The 25,225-nt window shown below is 36.4% G+C and overlaps 1 protein-coding gene across 1 annotated transcript; it reads left to right on the plus strand.

Moving 5' to 3' along the window:
• The first annotated feature begins 857 nt into the window (after positions 1-857).
• LOC140169543 (uncharacterized) lies at positions 858-24,329 on the plus strand. Its single transcript, XM_072192806.1, has 15 exons — positions 858-875; positions 1,299-1,543; positions 2,600-2,775; positions 9,070-9,167; positions 9,481-9,755; positions 13,620-13,781; positions 14,776-14,816; positions 16,455-16,552; positions 16,940-17,204; positions 17,566-17,718; positions 18,866-19,068; positions 19,997-20,403; positions 21,712-21,811; positions 23,247-23,442; positions 24,170-24,329. Exons 1-15 carry the CDS (start codon positions 858-860, stop codon positions 24,322-24,324), a joined length of 2,592 nt encoding a protein of 863 aa, XP_072048907.1. The 3' UTR covers positions 24,325-24,329.
• Positions 24,330-25,225: the final 896 nt, after the last annotated feature.

The following is a 25,225-nucleotide window of genomic DNA, read 5'->3' on the forward strand; positions in this document are numbered from 1 at the left end:
TTATGGGCATCGAGTTCGCAACATCTTGCCATCTTCTTGCTCTGCGGTTTGCCATTCATTACTCAAAACCTTTATATTAATGTTTATTGTAGTACGTACTTGAGTTTACTCACTTTGAGCAATTTGCGGATCAGTCGATATAATCCGGCAAAGAATCAACGCACTCAAGGACACTAATTTGTAAGGGTATTGTTGTCAAGTGTTATAAGCCGGTTGCGAGAAATGTAGGAGTTGGGCCGATCAAGCCGATGAACGGGTGACTGAACATGGCTTTTCATCGAGCAGACACATATTTTGTTGGTGCATATCGCAACAGTATTTTATTTCTCAGCATAGGCGCATCGGCTTGGGTCTGCGTCTTGGGTTGCGGGCACGCCGCAGACTTTATCGGCGAGATTAAGCACCCAGACCTAAGTTGATTCGATCTCGTTTTGAACAATTTTAAGCATATCACTTTATCAGAAAATCTTTATTCAAAAGAATGAAAGATATTGTCAGATCACTTTGGCAACAGAAAACTGCATTTAAATACCTTATAACTTTAAACTATAAATGTTTGAAATTTTGTGGAAAGAAAAAACGTTTGACATTTTTTCACATTTTTTGGATAGTGTTATTATACTTCTACGCCACTCAAATTTGGTACACTCACCGGAGCACTTTCATCGGGTCAACTGCAGCGGGTGTTATTGCTGTGAAGATTTGTTGTTGCAATTAAATCCGCCGGTTGACCCAATGAAAGCGCTCCGGTGAGTGTACAAACGTTGTGTAGCGTAGAAGTATAATTTTACTTTCTAACACCAATTTTGTTTTTAAAAAGTAATTTTGTTTTCATTTGATTAATGACATTAATAAAAATGCCGTACAACGATAAAGTAACCACATATCCACCATGTTGGCATACAAATATTCAAATTTGGGAATATTTTCGAACATGTTCCTGAAAATACCGAAGGCCATGAATTCGGCCCGAACATGCTGAAAATGTGGAACAAATGTTAACATGTGTATTTGTAACTGTCTTTCATGTTCTGCATATAATTCAATTTCGACAAAAAGTGTATTTAATTCCTTTTGGAAACAAGCTTTTCAAATGTGAAATTCTATCCCGAAGCACGCTATTTTGTATTAATATGTGTAATGTTATGCGTTGAGCATGGTGCATTTAGAATTGCCCTTCTAAAGTAATGGACCAGTGAAATCGGAATAAATACATAAACACATTTAATTACCAGGCTTACTTAATTATTTGAGTATTAATATGTTCCATTCTTCCCCTTTTTATTTATTTTTTTCAGATTGAGATTTCTTACCGGATGTCTTGGAGAAGATCATTTTCCTCATCATATTATTGTGATTCCCATACTATAGCACATAATCACCTGATTGGTGCTGGATACTTGTACAACAAACAAAGCAGTGCAAACATCTGTAGTTTGACATTTTACTGCACAGACTACAGTGTACAGGAAGATTGGACGACTGGGGTTAACAAGTTCTATTATGATACGAGTACTACATCTTTGACATCATTTGATATGTAGTGAGTGTTAAAAATTCAAAAAAATTCATAATTGTAAATTTTCATGAACATATTTGGAATCAGAATGCAAAATACATTAAAATGAATACAAATAAGCCTAGAATTGGTTCAGTGGTTCGTAAGATAGCTCTTGATATTTTGAGAAAATATATCAAAATTTGGACTTTCTATGTTGAAGCATCTGGCTAGCACGCAGAGCATTAAAGAATGAACATACAATATGATACTCGGACCCAGTAGCGTGCGCAGGTTTTCACAAGTCGAGGAGCACGGATCTCGATACCCCCCTCTGTTCTAAAATTCGCTCGCCGTAATAGCTAATTCCTTATTTTTCCGCCGATTGCGTGCATCCCCCCCTCTGACTTTTTGACAAAACTGGGAGGCACGTGCCCTCACCCCCCTGAACTGCAATCTCTAATACTAATATGTGACCATATTACGGTACGTACCGAAATGATGGTTCGTTTGTAAATCGTTCGATTCGTTTCTGTGGTTCCAGAGAAACGGGTGATTATGTAAAGCATGTCACACTGCAGTTCATTTCCAAGTTTGTCCATAAACAAGTTCATACTCGCTCATGCTTAATTCAGTAGTTGAAGGGTGCTGAATTAGTTTTGTTGTGCTGTGCACGGGAAAACCTGACGAACTACGCATCGCCCACTAGCACATTTCGAAGCATAGGTCTTCTTTCGAGGTTAGTCGACGTAATAGAGATAGTAGTAAAACATTTGAAATCAAGCGTCTTTTAATGCCCTTTAGATATTCCATCATACTATATTTATAATATTCTATATAAAATTAACAAGCTTTTATGCAGCCAAACATGTCACCTCTCCCATTTATACAATACTCATTGTATTTTTATGGGAAGTTGAAAGGTGGAACTCTGATAAAAAAATGCTGGACAATACTAATACTCACAAGTTGGGCAATTTACAGCTACGAAGCTTTATAACCCATTGGCCAGTCGGGATCACGCGAAGGCGGCTGTGCAAGAAAGATGAAGAACCTGACCACTGCCCCATGAAACTAAAGTAACCAATGTTTTAATTCCAGTTTTAGCTCATGTTGCTGGATTTCCATCAACAACGGTGGCGGTAGTTGGAGCTTAGAGGCATCCGTCGATCTAACTCGCAGGAGCGATACTGGTCTGATCAATTCTTCACCAATTACGGCTATGACACCGATAATTCGTGTTCAGTACGGATGCAATTATAATCTTCATATACCAAGTAAGAGAACAAAATTATATTAAGGTATTTTGTATTTGTTTTGACCTTTACGTCAAATAATACATTAAAACAGGTTGGCTCTCTTGATGTAAAATGGAAATATAAAACTGACAAAGCTAAATTGACTATAATCAACTTAAGTATTTCTTGGCCAAACTGGAACACTGTGAACGCTAGTGGGTCCGCGATATACACACGCGAATATAGCGCGGTACAGAAGAAAGTATACACGCGCCTTACACTGCGTACACGCTTATACACTACATGGACACAACGCGAATGTTCCAGTTTGACCAAGAAATACTTAATTTGATCATAAGACAAAACTTTAATAATTGAGTCTTTATCAAACTTATTTGTCTTTCTCTCTAGTTCTCCATCCAGTCAACTCTCAATCTCCATCTCCCCTACCCTCTCTTCATCCCTCCTCCCCTCCCTCACTTCGTCCCTTCTAAATTATTTCTTGCTTGAAGTGTGCCTAGCCTCTCTCTCTCTGCTTGCTTGCTAAACTTCCTATGCCATTCATCTTTAATATATTATGATGTGTAATCGATCAGCTTTGTTAATTGAGATATTAAACTTGGTAGTACTTAATCCGGTATTTGCCGTGGACAGTGTACTTCGGTTATAGCCTATATATTAATGCGCTTTTATAAATGCACACGTGACCCTCAGCGCTGCCATAACAGCTTATAGACAGTAAGTCTCGAAGTGACCTATACATTTGAATGCAAAGGCGGAACAACGTGAGACTGCTGTGCAGCAACATTGTCTAATTTGTTCAACTTTGTGTAAATACGTTCAAAATGTTGTTTTTGATAACATATTAAAGATTCGGAATTGCAAAATAAGTAATAATTTTGCAATTCAATTAATACTTAAAGTTGACGATATTTATCTACAAAGTTCCTATCCCTTTCTGTATGCATGAGGATTAGCCACGCTTGTTGGTCTTGGTATGTCGTCCCCATGGGTCACGTGCGTATTTATAAAAGCGCAGATATAATCGAAACACACTGGTGGACATAATAATCCACTTAGCCGCCACAATGTTGATGTTCATACACATTATGTAATTCCAAAAAACAAAACATGGGTGTTGTTTCCAAATTCAGTAGTATAGCCGCATCACACTGGCTTGTTTGGCATACATGTGCAAACACGTGCCTGTTCTACGCTTATTTTTGCCAAATGTATTGGTGTTTATATTTACTTTAATGATGTTGTTTTTAAGTCTTTAAGAGACCTTGTGTATAAAAATCAAAGATGTGGTGGCAGACTTCAAAAAATCGATTTTCTTTATACATTGCACATGGTTAGACATTGAGTCAACATGTATAAATTTGGTTAAAATTTTACCTCTTCATCTATGGTTACCATGGTAACGGCCAAAATATGAATTGACCCAATTTTCACTATTTTTACCCTTTTCACAACTGGAAAAATGCTTAAATATTAGGTCATATTTCTGTATGAAGAACGTGAATTAAAATAATCTTCTCCCATACAATGAAGTATCCATCCTTGTCCTTTCCAAAAATGAAGTAAACAAAACAATTAATTATTTCAATATGGTAGATACCATTTTGTAAAATAGGAGTGTTTTTCATTAATTTAATTATGAAAAAAATGATCTTTTTAAAAATGACGTAACCTCCAAAGTGGTGCTTTTTTTAAATTATTTTTTGCAGGGTAGGTAGATAAGGTATTGGTCTACATATCTATAGAAAAAAAAGTTCTGGTAATTGTTTTACTGGAGAGCAGTGTTGCCAGAAACTTTGAACTTTTTAGGATTGTTGACATTATAAGGTAGTGTGGAAAAATATGGATTTTGAGCATTTACTTTCACTGAAAATCCTGATTAGGGTTGATAATGTACCAAAAGAAATTGGCATCAATACACCGTAAAGTGAGACACGATTTGATAATATTTTAATGACAGTGTTGCCAGAAAAACGTCTCTCAGTGAAGCTGTTGCTCATCTTGTTATTACCTATCATACAGCTATGCTGAAAAACAGCCAAATAGACCAGGTTAAAAATGAGGTCCCACACATGAAAGGAGAAACTGAGGAACAAGAATGTATAAGGTAAAAATCCTGTATCAGTCCTGAAAACTTTCCTGTGAGGGCGCTTTTTTTTCAAAATGGCTGCCAAAATCCAATGAAAAGCTATTATGCTCTTAAAATAGGCGGATAAAAGATAGAATTTGTTAGATTATGGATTTGTATTTATGAAAGTAATGTATAAATAAGTCGGTATATTAATAAGAAGGTACCAGGAGGTAACAGTTGGGGACGCTTTTCAAAATGGCCACCAAAATTCAAAGAAAAGCATTATACGGTTACCATAGTCAATTATGAGGTATAATTGACCAGATTTTGGTTTAAGTATTGATGACAGTAATGTAGCGCTAAATTAAGATTTCAATAGGTAGCTACCAGGAGGTCACAGTTGAGGACGCTTTTCAAAATGGCTGCCAAATCCAATGAAAAGCTTATATATATATGGTACACCGTCACTTAAGAGGCATAATTGAACTGAATTTGGATTAATATTTATCAAAGTACAGTATAATCAGCCACAAAGCCTCAGATAATGTTATTGAAAAAATATTTGAAACATTGAAATAGTTGTCTTTGATGTAATCGTAGTCTTCAATCATTGTCACCTCTAAGTTATCGTTTTGAGGGTGCAAAAGAACGAGTCACCAAGTCAAGATGACCACTAAAATGTCCACAGGAATAATTTATGTTCACGAAGGGCAACATATTAACTAAATATACTGCACTAAGAAAGTATCCTTACCCTAGGGGGCCACTCAACTTTGGAAGCGACGATATGTGCCTGTCAACCCTCTTTTAAACTCGACTAATACCCGATGACCCCCTTTTTTTAAAAGTCATACCCGATGACCCCCCTTTTTTTTTAAGTCATGCCCGATGACCCCCCTTTTTGGTTGCGGCTACCCAATGCCCCCTTTTTCTAGAAGAACATCATCAAAATGCAACAAAATAATGTCAAAACTTTCAAATTTTGCTCCATTTTTTCAAAATGTCTACCCGATGACCCATTTTTGAAATCTTATACTCAATGACCCCTTTTTTCAAAATATTATACCCAATGACCCCTTTTTTTTATTTTGTTTGTACCCAATGACCCCCTTTTTAAAATAACGCTTTGTTACCGATAGGCCCCTACTTCGCGACACCGGTAGGTACATACCCGTCACTTCTAAAGTTGAGAGCCCCCCCCATCCAAGTTACACTTGGAAAAATAAGCACAATTATTTCAAAACTTAACCATATTGGGGTAAATTGGTTTTTGTAATAGATGCACTATCTAATCCTGCACATTATGACACCACATTGAATCAAATGTGACCTCAAGAAGAAAAGTTAAAAGCAATTGAATAGACGAAGGTCCAGTTTTAAAAGTGACAAATTAATTGGCCTATACGATGTGCAAAAGATTCCAACAAGCGCAACAAAGAGACTACACAGTTTCTTCGATGAAGCTTTATTTTAAAGCAATATTTATTTCAGTTTTACTTCTCTGTACTTTTCATAACTTGTATTTTTGTCAGCTCTTTTGTTTCAGTTTTCTTTTGTTCCTTTTCTTTTAAATCAAAGGCACACACAAATTAGCCATTTACCACTCTCAAACCAGATGTCTAGCCAGTGTTGTTTTGAATAGGCCAGTGTGTCACTTTTAACTTTGCTTCTTGAAGTTACAGCAGAGGCAACTGGCATTGCATGTGCCGTTGACCCGATGACTTTAGTCAGGACATTTACACCTACCAGTCATGTATGAGGATTTCGCTTTTGCCAGTAGGCCTATATGCAAGACAATTGATCATTGTTGCATTTTTCCTTGACATAAAGCATCAAGTATGTTGAGAGACAAACAAGAGGTATGACAATAATGACATCCAAAGTTATCGCCAGGTAATCACAGTTGTCTTGTGATTTCAACAGTTTCTTTACCAACATCGAGAACAAAGCAGTCTATTGGTGTCAAAGAAGGAAAAGGTTTTAGCAGACTCAAAGTGCAGCTATCTTCTTTTCAGAGAATGCAACGTTTTCACAAAAGAAGATATATATGACCTATATGCCGCTTTGATTTCAGATAGGCTAGATAATGAAGAATAATTTTCTTAATGTAGTGATATCGATGTGAGTGATCTCGAAGATAAACACACAATAAAAGAATTCAGTGAAACCAAGAAGAGTATGAAGTAAATATCCTGCCCTTTGTCAATAGTCAATACATAGGGACAATTCTCTGGTGGTCATTTTGGAGATTTGGTGATCATATTAGCCATCTTGACTCGCTATATAGCACTTTGTAGCTCGCTATATAGCACTCTGAAACACTTGCTTAGAGGTGACAATGATCAAAGACAACTATTGAATGATTCATCAAAGACAACTATTACATTCTCTTATCAAAGACAACTTTCTTTCTTAACACTTTTATCTGTGGCTTTGTGGCTGATATCATGCAGCTCTTTTTGGTGGCCATTTTGAAAGGCAACCTCAACTGTCGACCCCCGGTATCTTCCTATTGTTACATTGACTTAATTTTACTGTACTGGGATCAATATTAATTCAAGATCTGGTCAATTATACCTCTTTTTAAGTAACTATTTTAAGTTTAACGGTGTACTATGTTGGTCCGACATTTTGAAAAGTGCCCTCAGCTGTGACCTCCTGGCACCTTCCTATTAATATCTTGACGTATATTTACATTACTGCTATCAATGCTTAACCAAAATCTGGTCAAGCATATACAGTGGCGTAGCACCAGTTATCATATATGGGAGGGGGCACCAACCAATATGGGTGGCAGTCCGTTTTTTTGGATTCTTAAAATTCAGATCGATTGGGGGCCATGTAACCCCGTGCCCCTATGACGTTACGCCACTGCAATCATACCTCATAAGTGACTATTTTAACCATATATATGCTTTTCATTGGATTTTGGCGGCCATTTTGAAAAGCGTTACCAACTGTGACCTGTTGGTACCATTCTATTAATACCTTGACATAGTCATACATTACTTTCATCAATACAAATCCGAAATCTAGTCACTTTTATCTTTTATGCGACCTTTTTAAACGTATAGTAGCTTTTCATTGGATTTTGGCATCCATTTTGAATAAAGCGCCCTCACAGGAAGTTCTCAGGATACATGGTTTTTATTTTTACCTCATAAATTCTTGTTGCTCATGAAAAACTGGTCCAGAAAAACTATGTGAGAATGTTTCCTTTCATGTGTGGTAACATTTTTAACCTGGTCTAACTCTTATTTTATGGAAAAATACCTATCTTTATGGCAACACTGTTTGTCTATATTAAAATTACCGGAACTTTTTTTAAATTTATTTGGGTACAGTATTTTCTAGTCCAGCCACACTGAAAAATATAACATATAAAAAGCACCACTTTGGGGGTTACAGCTCATTGAATATTGCTATATTTCAGAAAGTCAAAAATTACGAAAAACACCCCTATTTGAAACAATGGAATATCCCAAGTAGGACAGACTGTTTGTTAAAACAACTGTATTTTTAGAAAGCTTAGATGTTGCCAATTATGTCGTGGAACTCTCAAGGTTTACTTCTATTTTTCCTTTATATGGTGAATCCTGAAACTTGTTATTTTTTTAGCCTTGTAAAAGTGGCGAAATAGTCTAAAACCGGTCATTTTGATGTTTTGGCCGTTGCTATGGTAACGAAGGTGCAGTGATGAAATAATTTTGATTTTTGTAGACTTTGACCAAAGTTGCATCCTGATATAAAGTAAGAAGAAATTCCATTTTTTGAAGTCTGCCAACTATTTTTGATTTTCTTTGATTGGTACGCAATACTACTCTTAACTGCGCCAAGATTTAAAACTTTAAAAAGTTTTAAATAATTACACTCAAAAACAAAACTAATGTTACTCACCTGCCTTGTCAAACTTTCGGTCATTTAAAAATAATTCAAACATAACTTTACAGATAATCGCGGTGAAAACGGTATGGACGTTATCATTAAGCATTTGATAGCAGGAGCCTTGGGAGGGACGTGATGTGCGTTTCGAAATACAAAGTACTTTTTTCATTCAAATCGGTATATGTTAGGGAAATAAAGGCGCATCGCGCTGAATGAGGTATGAAAATATGCAGAATAAAAGTCTCCATTAATCTTTATTTTATATTTTGCTTTGTTTTGAGCACAAAGATACATTTTGTGCGCATTATTAAATTTGTATAATATATATTTATTTTTATTATTAATTCTTGTCTAAGCAAGCGACCCAGATGGCGATGAGGTGCGATGCAGATGGCCAATAAGTAACTATGAAAAAGGGGATGTTATTACGCCTACAGGAATATCACTAAACCAGGTAAAAGCGTTTAGATTATAAAATATTTTCATCTAGTGAATAAAGATAGGTAACACCATATTTTGACGATTAGACCAAATTATGTTTACTCCTTCAGCGACCATAGGTAATATTCACTGGCTGGGTTCCTGCAGGCTAATCATTTCCGTCTCTTTTGAATCAGCAATGGAATCTTAACACAGCTTGCACGGCGATCAACAATGCGCCTTGTCACTTTAGTCATAATGTGTAACAATAATGATGTTAATGAAAATCGGTCAAAAATTATATAATTTCAAAATTGATTTCATTTCATTTCGATTTTATTTTGCAGAAAGCGTGTACACTCTCATTTAACTCTAACTCACTCGGATATGGGTGGATAGGGGTGGCTATTGTTTTGGAGGATTTTTCTTCTTCGTCTTCAACCACTCCTCTTAGTAAAATTCCACTGCAATTCCTCATTAACGTTCGAAGCAGTTCAGGCGCATGTTCGAGTAGACCAAATATTGTAGACCCTAGTCCAAAAGATGGTGACATTAGGTATATCTGGTATGATGACACTTTCACAGTCATGATTCGCGCTAAAGGTGGATCACAGAATGCTTAGTAAGTATAATGTAAACATAAATCGTTACCTGAAGAAGTGGTCTGGATTTACAGAAAATAAAGCCGCTGCCGTTATTAGGCAGGTCCATCCCAGGACAAAATTAACATTTTCCAACTAAGACCATACTTGACAAAATTCTAAGAGATTGCAATTTTTACGTGAAACGTGTTACCGGAACGCCAGCCGCATGTTACACTAGTCGAAAATGAGTTAGGATGCCCTCTAGAGTGTGAAATCCATTGTGAGTTGGTCAATCGTATAATTACCGTTCATCATGACCAAAAACCGCATTCGGAAATACAGAAAAATCTCATGTTTGTCATATTATGAAGCGATTCAATGTAATTAAATTGAACCAAAAGAGTCCGATATGTAACAAAATCCGCTTTGTTTGTTAAAATTTGACTTAGTATAGATGAAATGAGTTCAATAGATTTGGAAATTTTCGACGCGAATTACCTGTTCATTTGTGTGTGGAGGATGCCGTCCAAAAATCACCTTGCGAAAAGGCGTTTTGTTTTAGGCAAGATCGTGTCGTTTTACGGCATAATGCGGTATAACTTGTCTGTTTTGGACGGGCAACAGCAGTTCGTGTAACATCGTTTATCACCATCAAACTACTCGTCTACGTCCAAACTGTTTTGCTTATGGATACTATCCAACAAACACCAAAACATTTTTAAAACATGATCATGTGTTTAAAACACGTTATACTGAAAAAAAATAATACTATAACATTTATAAAAAAAAAATTATAAAATATTATTTGGCAAACATTTTTGCAAAACATTTCATCAACACTCTTTTAAAAGTCTATTGTGTTAGGAACAATTCAGTTTAGAGCAAAATGTTTTTTGAATGTTATTAATTTAATCCGACATTTAACCTTTTCTGTAAAATATTTGTATTTGCTGGGTAGTAATCGGACTAGGTATTATCTATATTTATTTTGCTTTAAAACGTGAACAGGGTACTATATAAATTATGTACATGATAATGGGGCCTATTTCTTGTTGTTCGAATAATATACTCCGTGGCGATTACTTCCAAAGCTTTGATGTGCCATCCAACACCAAACTCTGTTTAAGTTATTTAAACATGTGGCATACACGTTTGAACAATACTCATTTTCAAATAGTCCGCAAAACTCAAATATCGCTAAACTGTACTGAATGCTAAACGCAATAGATACAGTCAGTCATATTTGCATATCAATACCGAGGAAAGTGGATTCGGTCAGAGAAGATGATAATCTATTCTCACCTTCTCTGGTTCGATGCATTCAAGGCGAATAAATGAGTGCTTCCGATCGCTTTAGATCTATTTGTCTCAGTATAGCGCCACCTTGAGCTTAGTGTAATTGTGTTTGGATTTAGTCTCGGACCAGACTGTATGCAGCTATCACGAACATACTAGAGAGATTGCGAAATTTACGTAAAACGTGATACGGCAACGCCAACGGCAAACTACATTAGTCAAAAATAGGTTAGTGTGCCCTCTATAGGGCGAAATCTATTGTGAATTGGTCAATCGTGGAATTACCGTAAGGCGATTACGTTCCAAAAATGACGTTCCAAAATGACAAAAAGACGCATTATAAAATGCAGAAAAATGTTATGTTTGTCTTGTTATGAAGCGAATCAAAGTATCCTAATAGAGCAAGTAGAGTCCGACATGTAATAAAATCCATTTTGGGGGTTACAATTTGACCTAGTATAGACCAGAAGAAGTGAATAAATTTCGATTTTTTCCGACGCAAATTCGAACGGGAAGATTATCTATTCATTTGTGTGTGGAAAATGCCGTCCAGAAAGCATCTTGCGAAGAGGCGTTTTAGGCAGGATCGAGTCGTGTTACGGCAAATTTGCCGTTGAATTTTATTTTTGGACGGGGGACAGAAGTTCATGCAACGCCATTTTTCGCCTTGCTTTTTCATTGTTTTAAACATGTTAAACAGCTGTCAAAGTGTTTTGCTTATGGGATTGAAATTTGGCTATAGCCGGGGCCTATAGGGTAAGCACAGATTTGAGGTCAAAGGTCATTAAGGGTGTAATTCCAGTACATAACAAAGAGCTTTAAAATGCTTCTTTTCCTGCAGATTACATGGTATACAGAGGTGCAACTGACACATAAGCATTAATTAGCTGGTATCTATATTGTAACAGATTTTGAGTTCAAGATCATGTAGGTGTCAAACATAGTTTATTACTGAAAACAACTTTGAAATTTTTGCTGCATATTAAGTGCTGTGATCATCAGAACAATGGCATCATGTGCATAGGGTTATTACAGTTGGCTTAAACATGGGGAGGGGTCTGTTTTTGGGGAAATTCTAAAAGTTTATCCAATTTGAATGAAATTAGTATTATGTGATGTTGATATGATTCAAAACACGATGGAGGTCATTTTAAGGTCACCAGAGGTCAAGTCAAGATCAAATTGTCATTAAACTTAGTGCCTATATTTTTTCACAAAAAGACAATTTTGACCAAAGCCATTTCAAGGTCATCAGAGGTCATTTCAAGGTCACGACTGACCGCAACATATCGATCTCTATGTCTTTTTTTCGATCAGTGTTCCGGGGGAATTCGTTGTGACGACGAGTCATAATCGATGCATGATGCACGAAGCAGTAAGCGAGCATGAAAAAGAGCAATGGTGGACATAAGAAAAAGATTCACCCGTTCACTCAATCATGAACAAATAGAACTGGAGCACGCATTATATCATGTCTAGAGTTGAAAATGATATAAGAATAATAATAGTAGTAAATCAATAATAAATATGAAGTATAAATAAATTAAATTAAAGCAAGGAGGATATTTATAGATAGAAAAAAAATATAATTGAACAAAGTGCAAATAAATTAATTGATCCATGGATAAGTAGTGTAATAATCAGCATGGCAAAAAGAAGATGGTCTCACAAACAGAGAATTTGCTCTGAAAAAAATCAGTGAATGGATGGTACATCTAGCAGGTGAAAAGGGCAGTAAGACCAAGCAAAAAGGGTGCCATTTCCATTGTTCTTTGCCCTACAGTGTGCGTACGCATCGTAGTTTGCTCAGGGCACGTGCATTTTAAATCGCCTACCGCATTTCATATAAATAAAACCATGAATGAAATAAGATTGTATAACTATTTGCCGTCGTAGTGTGATGTCAAAATCGATCGATGCCAAGTTAACTGGTTTACTCACGGAACCACGATCAAAACGAACACAACACAAAGCCAGTGGATTTAAATTGGCACAAATTCGTACAAACTGTATAAACTCCGACACCCGACACTTGTTTTGGTTATTTAGACAACTAATGACATACACCTGTTAAAAAATACTCGTTTAAAAAAACCCCGCAAAACATCGATGCTATGATCTAAACTGACTGAATGCAGCCAATCGTATTTCATACCAATACAAATGTGGGTTCGATACACCCAAGGGTGAAATGGTGATTCATATATCTTTATTGAGGTTGTGCATATAACGTATCATACCGTGAATATGACGGACTACTCAAATGCATTCAACAAAAGCAACCGGTGAAGGACACCGGTTAAAATCCTTTGTTTGGAACCAATCGATAAAAGCATGCAGGGCATCTATAGATATATTTGTTTCAGCATAGCGCCACCATAAATTTATTGTAGTTAAGTTTCCAGGCGAACGGCCTTATGATGTCCGCCCTCACAATGCCGTAACAGGTAACCCGTATGGCGTTTCCCGTGAACGCCTCTTCGCAATCTCTCTACTAGGAACGACGAGCGTGTTGACACAAGAATGTGTGCATTTGAAAACGTCTATTCAGCAAAAGCCCGTATTATATGGTAGAATTATTTACATATGTTAACCTTTTCTTGTAGTATTACAGAGATAGACACCGTATCGCCGCAAGGCATGACCAAATCACATGTACAACCGGTATTCAATTCACCGTCTGAATTCTACAGCATCATATCATGGGTACCTAAAGCATCGCAACAGGGACCACATATATTCTGTTTTAATGCAGTCGATGTCAATGGGTAGGTACCAAGATAAAGTGTTTATAATATCATTGTTATGTAACAACTAGCAACTATTACTACTACTACTACTACTACTACTACTACTACTACTACTACTACTACTACTACTACTACTAATAATAATAATAATAATAATAATAATACTAGGGCCTACTACTACTACTACTACTACTACTACTACTACTACTACTACTACTACTACTACTACTACTACTACTACTACTACTACTACTACTACTACTACTACTACTACTACTACTACTACTACTACTACTACTACTACTACTACTACTACTACTACTACTACCACTACTACTACTACCACTACTACTACTAATAATAATAATACTACCACTACTAATAATACTACTACTACTACTACTACTACAGCCTTTTGCATTTTAAATAATAATAATAATAGTCATAACTCTAACCCTAAACCCTAACCTTAGGCCTAACCCTAACCCTAACGATAAACCATAACCCTAACCCTAAATCTTAAACCTAACCCCTAACCATAACCTTACTTTTTAACTTTTTACCCCATAATTTCCCTTATTCTGCAAGCCCTGCCCACCTTTAGCGGGGGCTAATTTATAGTTTAAGCTTGTTGGATATCAATATTTCGCGGTTAGTGCTTCTTTGTAGCCCCGCGGGGCAAACTATATAGTTTGATATCCACATTTTGCGGTTAGTGGCTCTGTTTTTAACGTGTATGATTTAGATATAATGAAAATCGACCAACAATACGTCATGTACCCTTAAAATAAAGGAATACACATTCTCGTGATGGTTACCATGGGCCACATGTAATGGGGCGCTGTAGTTCTTGAATAAGATGTGTAAAATTGTACACATAATTGTTCCATGTCTTAGCCTATGGACTTTGACATCTGGGGTCGGGGATAAAAAGGAACCTCCGACGACATGCACATTTTGGAAAGAATCCCAATAGAACTAATAGTGTTTTTTTTTATACTTATACACGTAGGCAGACCAGTGATCAACGATGTGTTACACTCGTCGTATGTGGTAAGTTATGGGCCTCCACCGGTGACGTAGCCAGTGCCCCCCCGCTCGCCATGGCCGTCGGTTTATGTAAGGCCGTCGGTAGACGGGAGGCGTTGGTGAAAAAAAAATGCGTTAACAATTTCTTTTTTACCCAGGGTGACCGAAAAAAGGGGAGAAAATGATGAAAAATTGTGAATTATACATACAAATTTTTAATTTTTATGTTGGTACCGCCTATTATCCTTTTTTTTTCCTTTTTTTTTTGCTCTTCACTTTTTCAAACCATGCAAAAGAAAATATTGGGTCAACAAATCACAACTTCCGTTGGCAAAAAATATTTTCGTCGGTACATTTACAAGTTGTGCCCCCCCCCCGGTTCAAAATTCCTGGCTACTCCACTGGCATCCACCGGGTCAGAAATTACAAACAGCCAATCATCTTAAGTAGTTTAATTGGAAGAAGGGCTTATCAAGCATCCTCGGAAATCAACTTCTAATTAAACAATTACGAAAATGTCCTTAGGGGTCAACATGGGTCTAATTTCATACTTGGATAAAATTTCAAAATTGCTTGGATTTTGTCAAAACACCACGCCGAAGTATTCCTCAGGTCGTCATAACGGTTCAGAAAAATTATAGCTTGACCTATCTGAGACAAACCGATCTTGAGTATTGCAATTCTTGTCACAATTGGTGGTGGTCAGTTTTATTGGCCTCACAGGTATCAAAAACTTTCAATTCAAATGGTCTCAAATTGTTCGCCATGTAAAATGAAGTCAAATAAGGACTAGTTTGCACTGTCTAGATCGCTTTGTTATTGTTAAAATCCGACAATAAACGTCAATCCCCACTACAGCCTCTAAGGCCTATTGACCATGGATTATTTTGCGATGTTTTCTGGTAACGAAATATCCTAGATGGTGAGAATTATTACTTATTTGAGTTTTATATGACGAACAATTTGAGGCCATTTTCATTAAAATCGGAGCACTTTTAATTTTTGACCACTATGTGGCCAATAAAAAAATGACCATCAATCACATGGGATCATGGTCTATGATGGGATACACACGCTTTCAGATGCTTTGTGAATTGAACTCTTTTGATGTTTGGTTCAATTAGGCTTAATCAATTTGACCATTTGTAGTTACCAATATATTTTCGGCCACAAATTGAAAGCGATTCCATAACTCTTACAATGGTGTCTTGACAAGCGTCGTCAGTAATACAAATCTTCAAACAATAGAAATATGGTTGAAAACACAATGTATGATACTTGTCTGATGAAATGTCTAAAAATCAAGACGTGTCTTAAAACGCCCATTATTGACACGTCTGATATTTTAGACATGTCTTCATCATAAAGACATGAATGTTATTCGTAGACGTGTGTGTTTAAATATTTCACTTAGGTGTACAGTGTGTTTCAAAATGATTGGTACCCATGAGTGGTTGAGTGGGCCAAGACTACTGCATGACAATATAAAAAATATCTACCTTATTTGTAGATTAATGTTATGAAAGTCATAAAACTATAACTTGTAGTCATGTCAAGAGGATCTAATGTTGAATTTGGAAGAAGCAGTCTTTCTATTAGACAACAAAGCTGATGGGTACCAATCATTTTGATACACCCTGTACTTTGTCTTGTCTGCTACAGCATTTGGACCCATCTTTGACGGACGGACATCTTATCCTGGTACCGGAGAAGTTATTCAAAACCTTCCAGATATATGGGAAATAGGATTTGATAATACCGTATGTACAAGAAGATGCTTTCATTTTCCTTATACATCCTTATATATTTAAACTAAATATTACAGAGAATTCAGATAAATATGTAATCATTCATCTTCCTTCTTTTCTTCTTCTGTACTTGACTTTGGTACTTTCATTACCCTTCTTCTTTGTTGTTGTGTTCTTTTTGTGTGTGTCATTCGTCTTCAATATCATCTTCTCGTGTTCTTTTTGTTCTTGTTGGTTTTGTTTTCTTCTTGGTGATTTTTTCCATCTTGTTGTTCTTCTTCTTCTTCTTTTTCCTCCTCTTCTTTTCCATCCTTTTCTTCTCCTTCTTGTTATCCTGTTGTATTACCTCTTTCATATTTTCTACTCTAACCGCCATTGTCTTTATCTTTATTGAAACAGTTCTTTTTAGCCAATGAAACTGCTCACATACGCATCTATGATACCAATGATAAAGAGATCTACTCGTTGGATACCGCCACATCACCTTATGTAATTGATGGACTAAAACCCGGCGTTGTATCTTTCATAACACCGGATCTTATTGTGACCGATGATCATGGTGAATATTATGTGCTACTTGACGAAGGAGTCGTTATTGGAACCGACGAGTGCACTGCTGATTCTCCAGCTGTGAAGGACCCTCATGCTTGGCGCTTCATGTACAGTAAGTACCAGTCATCACATTATCCACATACATGTTGTAAAAATCACAGCTGTGTAGTTAAATTAAGATGGTTCCGAAGCTCTGTAAAATTAAGATTTATATTACGCATCTTATCACAGATATTCTTGTGTATGTCCTATGGTTCTTGAGCTGTGTTGTAAAGAGGGCCGAAACAACAACACTTTTGTATAACGTACTTAACTCATTAACAACAATGAATCAAGTACGTTTTCAAATTAAATTATTTGTAGAATAAACTTTTGCAAAATATCAAAGTGTTATTTTTCAATAATATATTGAAATAATGAAAAACCCTTAATAATGATAATTTACGTTTGTTCTTTGACATTATTTTTACAAGCTTGCAACACGACATTCACGTCACCAGGCAAAGTGAAATCCCTGAACCACCCTGCTAACTATCCAAATGACGTTATATGCAGTATCTTAATTATTGCCGGACATGGCCAGAAAGTGTGTCTCTCCTTTAAAGCATTTGAACTAGAATCGGCATGTAATTACGATAGCTTATCTGTTCATGATGGAAATGGGCCAGCAAATAGAGTTATTGGAAAGTTCTGCGGGAACAAATTACCGGCACCAATTGTGTCTACTGATTCCAGTCTCTTCTTGGTATTTCGAACAGACGGAAGCATTACGTTCGCTGGATTTGAAGCGGAATTTACATTTTGCGGAGGTATATATATTATAAGAATCGAATTATAATATATTCTAAAAAAGAATTGCGCATTGAACATTTAGTGGATTCTAATATCCTGTAAAGTTCAATTCGGTATACTCCTCGAATGATTAACTTAATTATTAATTAACATAGTAAGTTAAAGAAAAAAAAAGAATGATAAAGAAATATGTACATAGAGCTGATTAGCCAATAATAATGTTTTAATAGAGGGTGCTGTCTCACAAGGCATAGTGAAAACAATGTGAAGTAACTTGGTCTATTGACTATAAAATTAACCACTTTTATATTGATTCAAAGTGTTTTTTCTTTCTTCTCACCACACATCTCACTATAAAACTTTCATATATCATTAGACGAGAGCACCACACCTGCAGATAGTACAACTCTAGATGCAACACAGGAGTCGACAACAGGTAAAGCAAAGTACCCTTTCCTTGATGTAATATATACCGGCGTACAGGCTTGTATAATATTATTTCTTCATAAATTATGCTACGTTGTGTTATCTAAATATTATTTGGCATAAATATCTTTATCCAAATGATATTTCGCCCTCTCGTACTTTGGACTTCTATTTTTCTTTCATGCCTGGGATAATATTTCTGTTAGCCGAAAGTACATGGGAATATAATACAAACCGAAGTAAGGTTTGGACCAAACTAGGGGGGGGGGGATGTGATTGGCCGTGATTCACTTGTATATTAGTATTTTGGTTGAAGGTAGACGCGGGGGTACATGATGGAAAATGACGAATGGAGGACAGTTTTTCAGACATCTGCTACTAAAATGTATTTATAAAATGTTTTTAAAATTCTGTAAAAATATTCTGTTAAACTTACCTGTTAGCCCTAGTGTGTCACGATTAAGTTTAATATTATGATATAAATTTGACAAATAGTTCGTTTTCAGTTTTATGTGTAAGAATAAAACCAAATGTCATTTTTTTGTTTTGTGTCAGATGCTGAAACTACAACAGATCAACCATCAGCCTATATGACATGCACAGGCAATACCATGACCGTGCTTGTTTCACGCAGCATCATTGGTGACGTCAGAGCGGATAATTTGCATTTTCTGGACCCAAAGTGTAGAGGCACTGATCATAACAGTACACACGTTCGTTTAGAAACGCCATTTGATAAATGTGGAACCTTAATGACGGTAACTACTTAAACCAAGGAAGTTTGAATTATGGGAATGGTGAATGAAATCATGCCACGATTTAAAAATATATCTTAGGTCTAGACAATAGGCGCAATCAGCGGCCATTAGGTTCCTACCTGATGTTATTTACGTGTTGCAATACTTTGGTACAAAATACATTATATAACATTTTTAGATTTTAGTTTTAAGTTGAAATATATCCTGTAGTAAATCGGTGGAATAAAATGGTGATGGTTGAGTTATATCAGTGGCGTAACTTTGGGTCATGGTGCCCTGGGGCGAAAGTAGATCGGGTGCCCTTGACCAAGGGTGTGCATGGTGCAGAGCTAATCAATTTTGGTATTGAAAGCCATGACCTAGTGTTTCAGATCAAATTTATTTCATGTTTCGATGTACTTCATGTTTATAAAAAAGATGTTCATCTTCTCCAATGTCTTTACTTTTGAAGATTCGTCATTACCTGTAGTGACGTAGCTAGGGAGTGTGGCGCCCAGGGCCACGAATATCAAATACCTCCTCTTCCTAAAACAATTGCACGCAGGCGCGCGAAAATGTGCATAAATACCACAAATTTGCTATAATCAAATGTATGTATGGTGGGTAAAGGTTTCCACTTCATTCCTATAACAAAGTATTATCGTGTTGAAAGTGTATCCGGGCGTGCACTGGGTGCCCCCTTAGCCCGGGTGTCCTGCAGCGCATATACATTAGTTACACCACTGAGGTATATGCTTGATAGAATAAAACCAACTAGTATTCTCCTCCGCCGTCAGTGTCCGATTCCACTCAATCCACATAGTGAGATAAAACTCCAACCATCCAGTCTTAACCAGGACTAATACTTTATTTTATAGTTGCGCCCTGTACCTAGCGATGGTGTCACTGTAAGTTCTTATTTATTTATGTATTTATTTATTTTGCACAGGTGGTAGACAACTACGTTGAGTTTTCCAACATAGTCATTGATGATGCCCTCCCAATAACTCCTGATAAGGTTATAACACGTGACCGTGACATGGAAATCCCATTAAAATGTCATATGGATAAAGAAGGTTTGGGCTCTGTTAGCTTCGATCCCGACACCTCCAAGATAATCTTCAGAGAAGAAGGGTACGGCATGTTTAGCTTCCAAATACAGCTATACCAAGACAAACAGTACAGGACTCCGTACCCGGGTTCGGCATATCCTGTAGATGTGAATCTGAAGGACATGTTGTATTTTGAGGCTCAAGCTTCTGCTGAACCAGGATTGGAGTTGTTCGTTGAGACGTGTGTGGCTACACAAACATCGAATCCAAAATCAACTCCCCAATATTACTTCTTGATAGACGGGTCAGTATTATAATAATTATTGTTTTAAGAAGTCTAATAACATAGCTTTTTACAATTAATATCGTAACAATACATACATTTTCGGTGATCCGTCTAGGTCGAAACGTCCGTTTGATACACCAGCAGCCGGCTGGTTAATTTTAGCGTTAAAATCAAGAAGACGTGCTGTAATTTGTATATTCTATATTTTCATAAACGAAAATATCCACTGGGTTTTTGTGGAATGTGTCCCGTTATTGAGCAAGGGAGTAGCCTATCGTGTTGCCCATTATCTGATCTCATTCTCCACGTGATGACGCGGGATTTGTTTGCTTTAACAACATCAGAATACTTCTTTCCCGCTCATGTGGCTATAGATAATGTTTATCATCACTGTTATCGATATTCTTGAGCGAACTCCATACAACCACTACACTGTTCAATAGCCTTATTGTCCTCATGCAGTTATTGTTAAATACGTGTATGCACACAACACAGGGGCACTCACAATAGGCAATTGACCCCTACTGGTAGCGCTGTGTTGTAGATATAGGAGATGAACTAGTTAGCGTCATATATGACAAAGTATAAAAGCTATGATTTTAGTACTTGCTCTATGTTTCAATTACTTATTCTTTTCAAAATATCTGCATTTTCAACCCGGTACAAGCTTTAGTAACGGGAGACCATACATTTGTATGAGAAAGAAATATACCATCTATATCCAAACTCTTGTGTTATTCCAATGCACATTTTGCTCCACCGGGACGCCCTGGCTTGGTCGCATTTGCAAGAGGGGTGTCACGAAACCGATATAGGTACAAATTTAGTACTTTCTGTCCATCAAGTATGGTTTATTCTCTACATGTCAATCTTTAAATTCATTAGTATAGTCCTTATAATAACGGGGGACCGCCTTGATGAGTAAATGATAGCCAACCAGTGAAAAATATCCCAAATGTCAGTGGAGCTCCGCCCGTACATGTCAATAGAGTCATTATCGATTGGATTAGTCGACCGTAGCGGACAATTCGATCGCTCATTGGATTAATATTATCACGTGGTAATAAATTTGCATTGGACAATCGATTACTATAACGGTTTAGTACTGCATATCTCGGTTTAATCTTCACAAAGCGGGTTTATTGCTGGAAAGGTCACGGTGAATTTGCCGTGGACATACATACACTATGTGATGTGGCGGGAGTTTTAAAATCAAGGGCCCTGGACAAAATATGACGTGGGCGCATACTGTCCGAAGTCATGACGTCAGAAGTCAACTCATCTATAATTATCGCAAATATTCTAACGTATGCTTTTAATCCATAGGTGTGCCACTGACAATACTTATCAGACTTACCCAACCAGTGACCCGGCAATTCAACGTTTTGGGCTGGAAGCATTTGCCTTTGTCGGTACAGGCAAGCCGGTAAGCATAAATTATTCATAATGTGATGGCAAGAACTACAGGACAGAAAGGGAAACTTGAAAATAACATTAAAACAAACTATTTTTACATCTATAAGCCTATTATAATTCAGTAATAATAATAATAATAATAATAATAATAATAATAATAATAATAATAATAATAATAATAATAATAATAATAATAATATTAATAATAAAAATAATAAAAAGGGGTTGGTGAAAAAACATTTTTTCACCACAAAAATTGGTTTGGGGAACTTTGAAGGGCATAGGCGTACATCAGAAACAAATCTCATGGCCCTTCTTGGCAATACAAGAAACGTTGCACGCACAGCCTTCTCTACCAATTAGGCCTATTTGTACTTTTCCTTTCGGGTTGGCCCTTTTATTGTCGTTTTACTTTTTACTTCTCCAATTTACAATTAACGACGTCATTGAAATGGCACAATATCAATGTCCGAAAATCAATGTCGAAAATAAGTGTCACGAATACGAGTTCACAAATTTACGTACTAACAATGTAGATGACAACCTAAGTTTGTTGTCTGGGGTAGTTCTAAGGTTAAGTGATGCGGATAGCACGAGAGTGAAAAAGAAGGTATTATATTAACCCAGTTAATAATGTGCATTCTTAAACACTTGAGAATGTTCTTGCAATCTTATTGGTTCTTGATATGACACGATATCATACACTTTAGTTCGCATGCGTGTCGATGCGAAGCTCGTACGCGCTATTTGAACCAACCGGAGATGCATAGCAACAACGGGACTGATCGATTCTAAGCCCTATAGGTATTGCTTGTTAAATGTAGGATTGAATTGATTAAAATTTGGTATACCTATAATTGATAAATTCATTTGAATTGAATTGAAGTGTACAAGAATGAGAATAAAGGTATTGTTTTATCATCTATCGTCTCATATAACACATCGATTTTTATGGCGTAAATAATGATGTCGCCTGATGTTATAATGAGACGATAGATTCACTCCAGCGGCTAAAAATAATACCTTTGTTCTTTAAGTTTATCACATTGGTGTAAATAATATCGTTTTCTAAAAGTCTGGCGTTGTACCTATCTCTATTAATCGGGTCAGTACTTTTCAAATTTTATGAAGGCGAATTTACTTCATTTTTACACCATTTGGAGAGCATTGATACATATTTCTTTTAGCGTAGCCAGATTTTTTTCAGAGGGGGAAATGGGTGCAAGTTGACGAAAACTGTCAAAACGCTATAAAAACGTCTAAGAATCTAATAAAAGCGTCCAGCATATTCCTCAGACCCCCTTAGCTATGCCACTGATTTGATACAAGAAACCTATTCCTTGTTAGTGGTAAAAAATAGAACAATAATATAATGGGATTTTGAACACCCACCATATTAAAAAATATTACCAAAATGTACATTGTTAAACAATTTATATTCATAGGTATTCGCCCATTGTTATCTTAAACTCTGCAACGTTACTGATCCAACATCAAGATGCGCCCTCGGTTGTCTACCGTCAGGTAATAAGCGAGATGTGAACAAACGTGAAACTGCCTCAGGATCCAAGTCTTATGTGATGTCCAGAGGACCGTTGAATATTATTGAAGACCTCCCTCTATCATCGGATGAGGAACATGGTAAGGAACACATGAGGCTGTCAATAGAAAAACCCATATAATCGGTACATCAATGATAACATTACCCTATTATGGCCCCAAAACACTGGGGCCAAAAACTAAGATGCACCGGCCAATAATTGCTTTATTTTTTCTGTCCTCCCTCCCCTACTTCCTGCCGCTATGCATATGTGCAGTGCATTTTCAATGTGACGTATTTCACGATAGTGAACATTCAAATTTAGTGGTATTTTCATTTTGCATGGGAACACTTAACTAATCAATATCACTGTCTGTGAGCAGTAATTTCAAAATTAAGAGATTTTTAACTTGTATTTTGGTTACTGCTACCTTATTGGCCCTATTGGCTATTATTCAGTTTTAAGTTGGGAATGCATAATGTCATTGATTATAGGTATCCGTTAGCAAGAAATTCTTATACCGTAAAATGGTTAGCATATGTGCTTACTGTCGAGCGTGTTTAAATCATACAAACATGAAGCCCCATCCACAAAAGTGTAAAGGGTTTTGAGCAAATTATCGATACGAACAAATAAACCTGCACATTTGTGTCTCAACCCCATTAGCTCAGTTGGTAAAGCGCCGGACTTTGTTACAATTTCATGTTTTCAAAAGCGCTCGATAGTAAGCACATATGCTAACTATCGAGTTTTTACGGTAATAATTTTTTATACATTCTTATGCATATGTTTGGGTGCTTATTTGTTTCTCTGCTCATTTGATTCAGGAATTGATGCTGTAGGACACCCATCTGGACTAGGTATACTGGTTGGATTTATCGGATTCTTGACCCTATGTATTATGGCTGCAATTGGTACTGTAATAAAAACGAGTCAAATGTCACCGCCCAGTGGATACACGCGTGTCCCAGATGAGCAATAAGAACAATGTACACATACTAACGCTATAGTATGACAAATTGGATAGTTTTACAATATTGGTTTCATTAATTTTGAAACAAAAATCAGCTGTTTGACACAAAGCTCTTGGTTAGTGACAACTAAAGAATTGTTTTCCCTTAATCATTCGACCTAAGATATAAACCATGAATCCACACGCAGAAAACATTCTTAGATATTGTCCGAGAATACCATTAACAGTTAGCCACTCTGTCTCGTACATGGCATTTGCTTTTATTAGAAAACAATAGTCGTATCCATACCATTTACAGTTTTGTGTTTCACAGCATCACCATAACCAAGTGTAGATGCACGATTACTCTGATTGAGGCAGAACATTTTGAATAATTCTAGTATATATTTAAGAAATAAAGGGTAATGCATTATCCTTTACACTCAAATAATGTGTCTGAGGCAGTAAGAACGTAAATAATTATTCATTATCATTATCATTATTTAAACGTTTTTACTATTTTTTTTTCTATTCTATTACCAGAAAATAGTGCGATTTAAAGAGAAAATATCATTTTTTGGCACAAATATTTTAGGTTGTTTACTTCAAGGTGGAGCGCGTACGCATAAGTGACAGCGCGTATCGCGGAAATATTGCACGCGTAACCAAGCGTAATGCTGTGCGTAGAATGTGTTACGGCGCTTGACACATTATTGCAGAATAATGGGCTCTCACGTGACGTGTTTTAACAAATCACAGTGCGCGATTTTGAATAATGGAGTAATAGAATTAAAATTATAATGATTGTAGGCCTATTATTATTTTGTTTATGTCTACTCCATTATATGGTTAATCAAATCATCACTTTATAGGAAAGTCTTTACACAATTAAGTACCCGTTATAATAATTATCCACACTTTCACAATTTCT

The sequence above is a fragment of the Amphiura filiformis genome, chromosome 14, assembly GCF_039555335.1.
Source record: "Amphiura filiformis chromosome 14, Afil_fr2py, whole genome shotgun sequence".
Taxonomy (NCBI): domain Eukaryota; kingdom Metazoa; phylum Echinodermata; class Ophiuroidea; order Amphilepidida; family Amphiuridae; genus Amphiura; species Amphiura filiformis.

Excerpts from the sequence above, each read along its gene's own strand:
- LOC140169543 (XM_072192806.1), top strand. Across the intron at positions 14,817-16,454 it reads TGTTACACTCGTCGTATGTG|CATTTGGACCCATCTTTGAC; the intron begins GTAAGTTATGGG and ends TGTCTGCTACAG. Across the intron at positions 23,443-24,169 it reads ATCATCGGATGAGGAACATG|GAATTGATGCTGTAGGACAC; the intron begins GTAAGGAACACA and ends CATTTGATTCAG.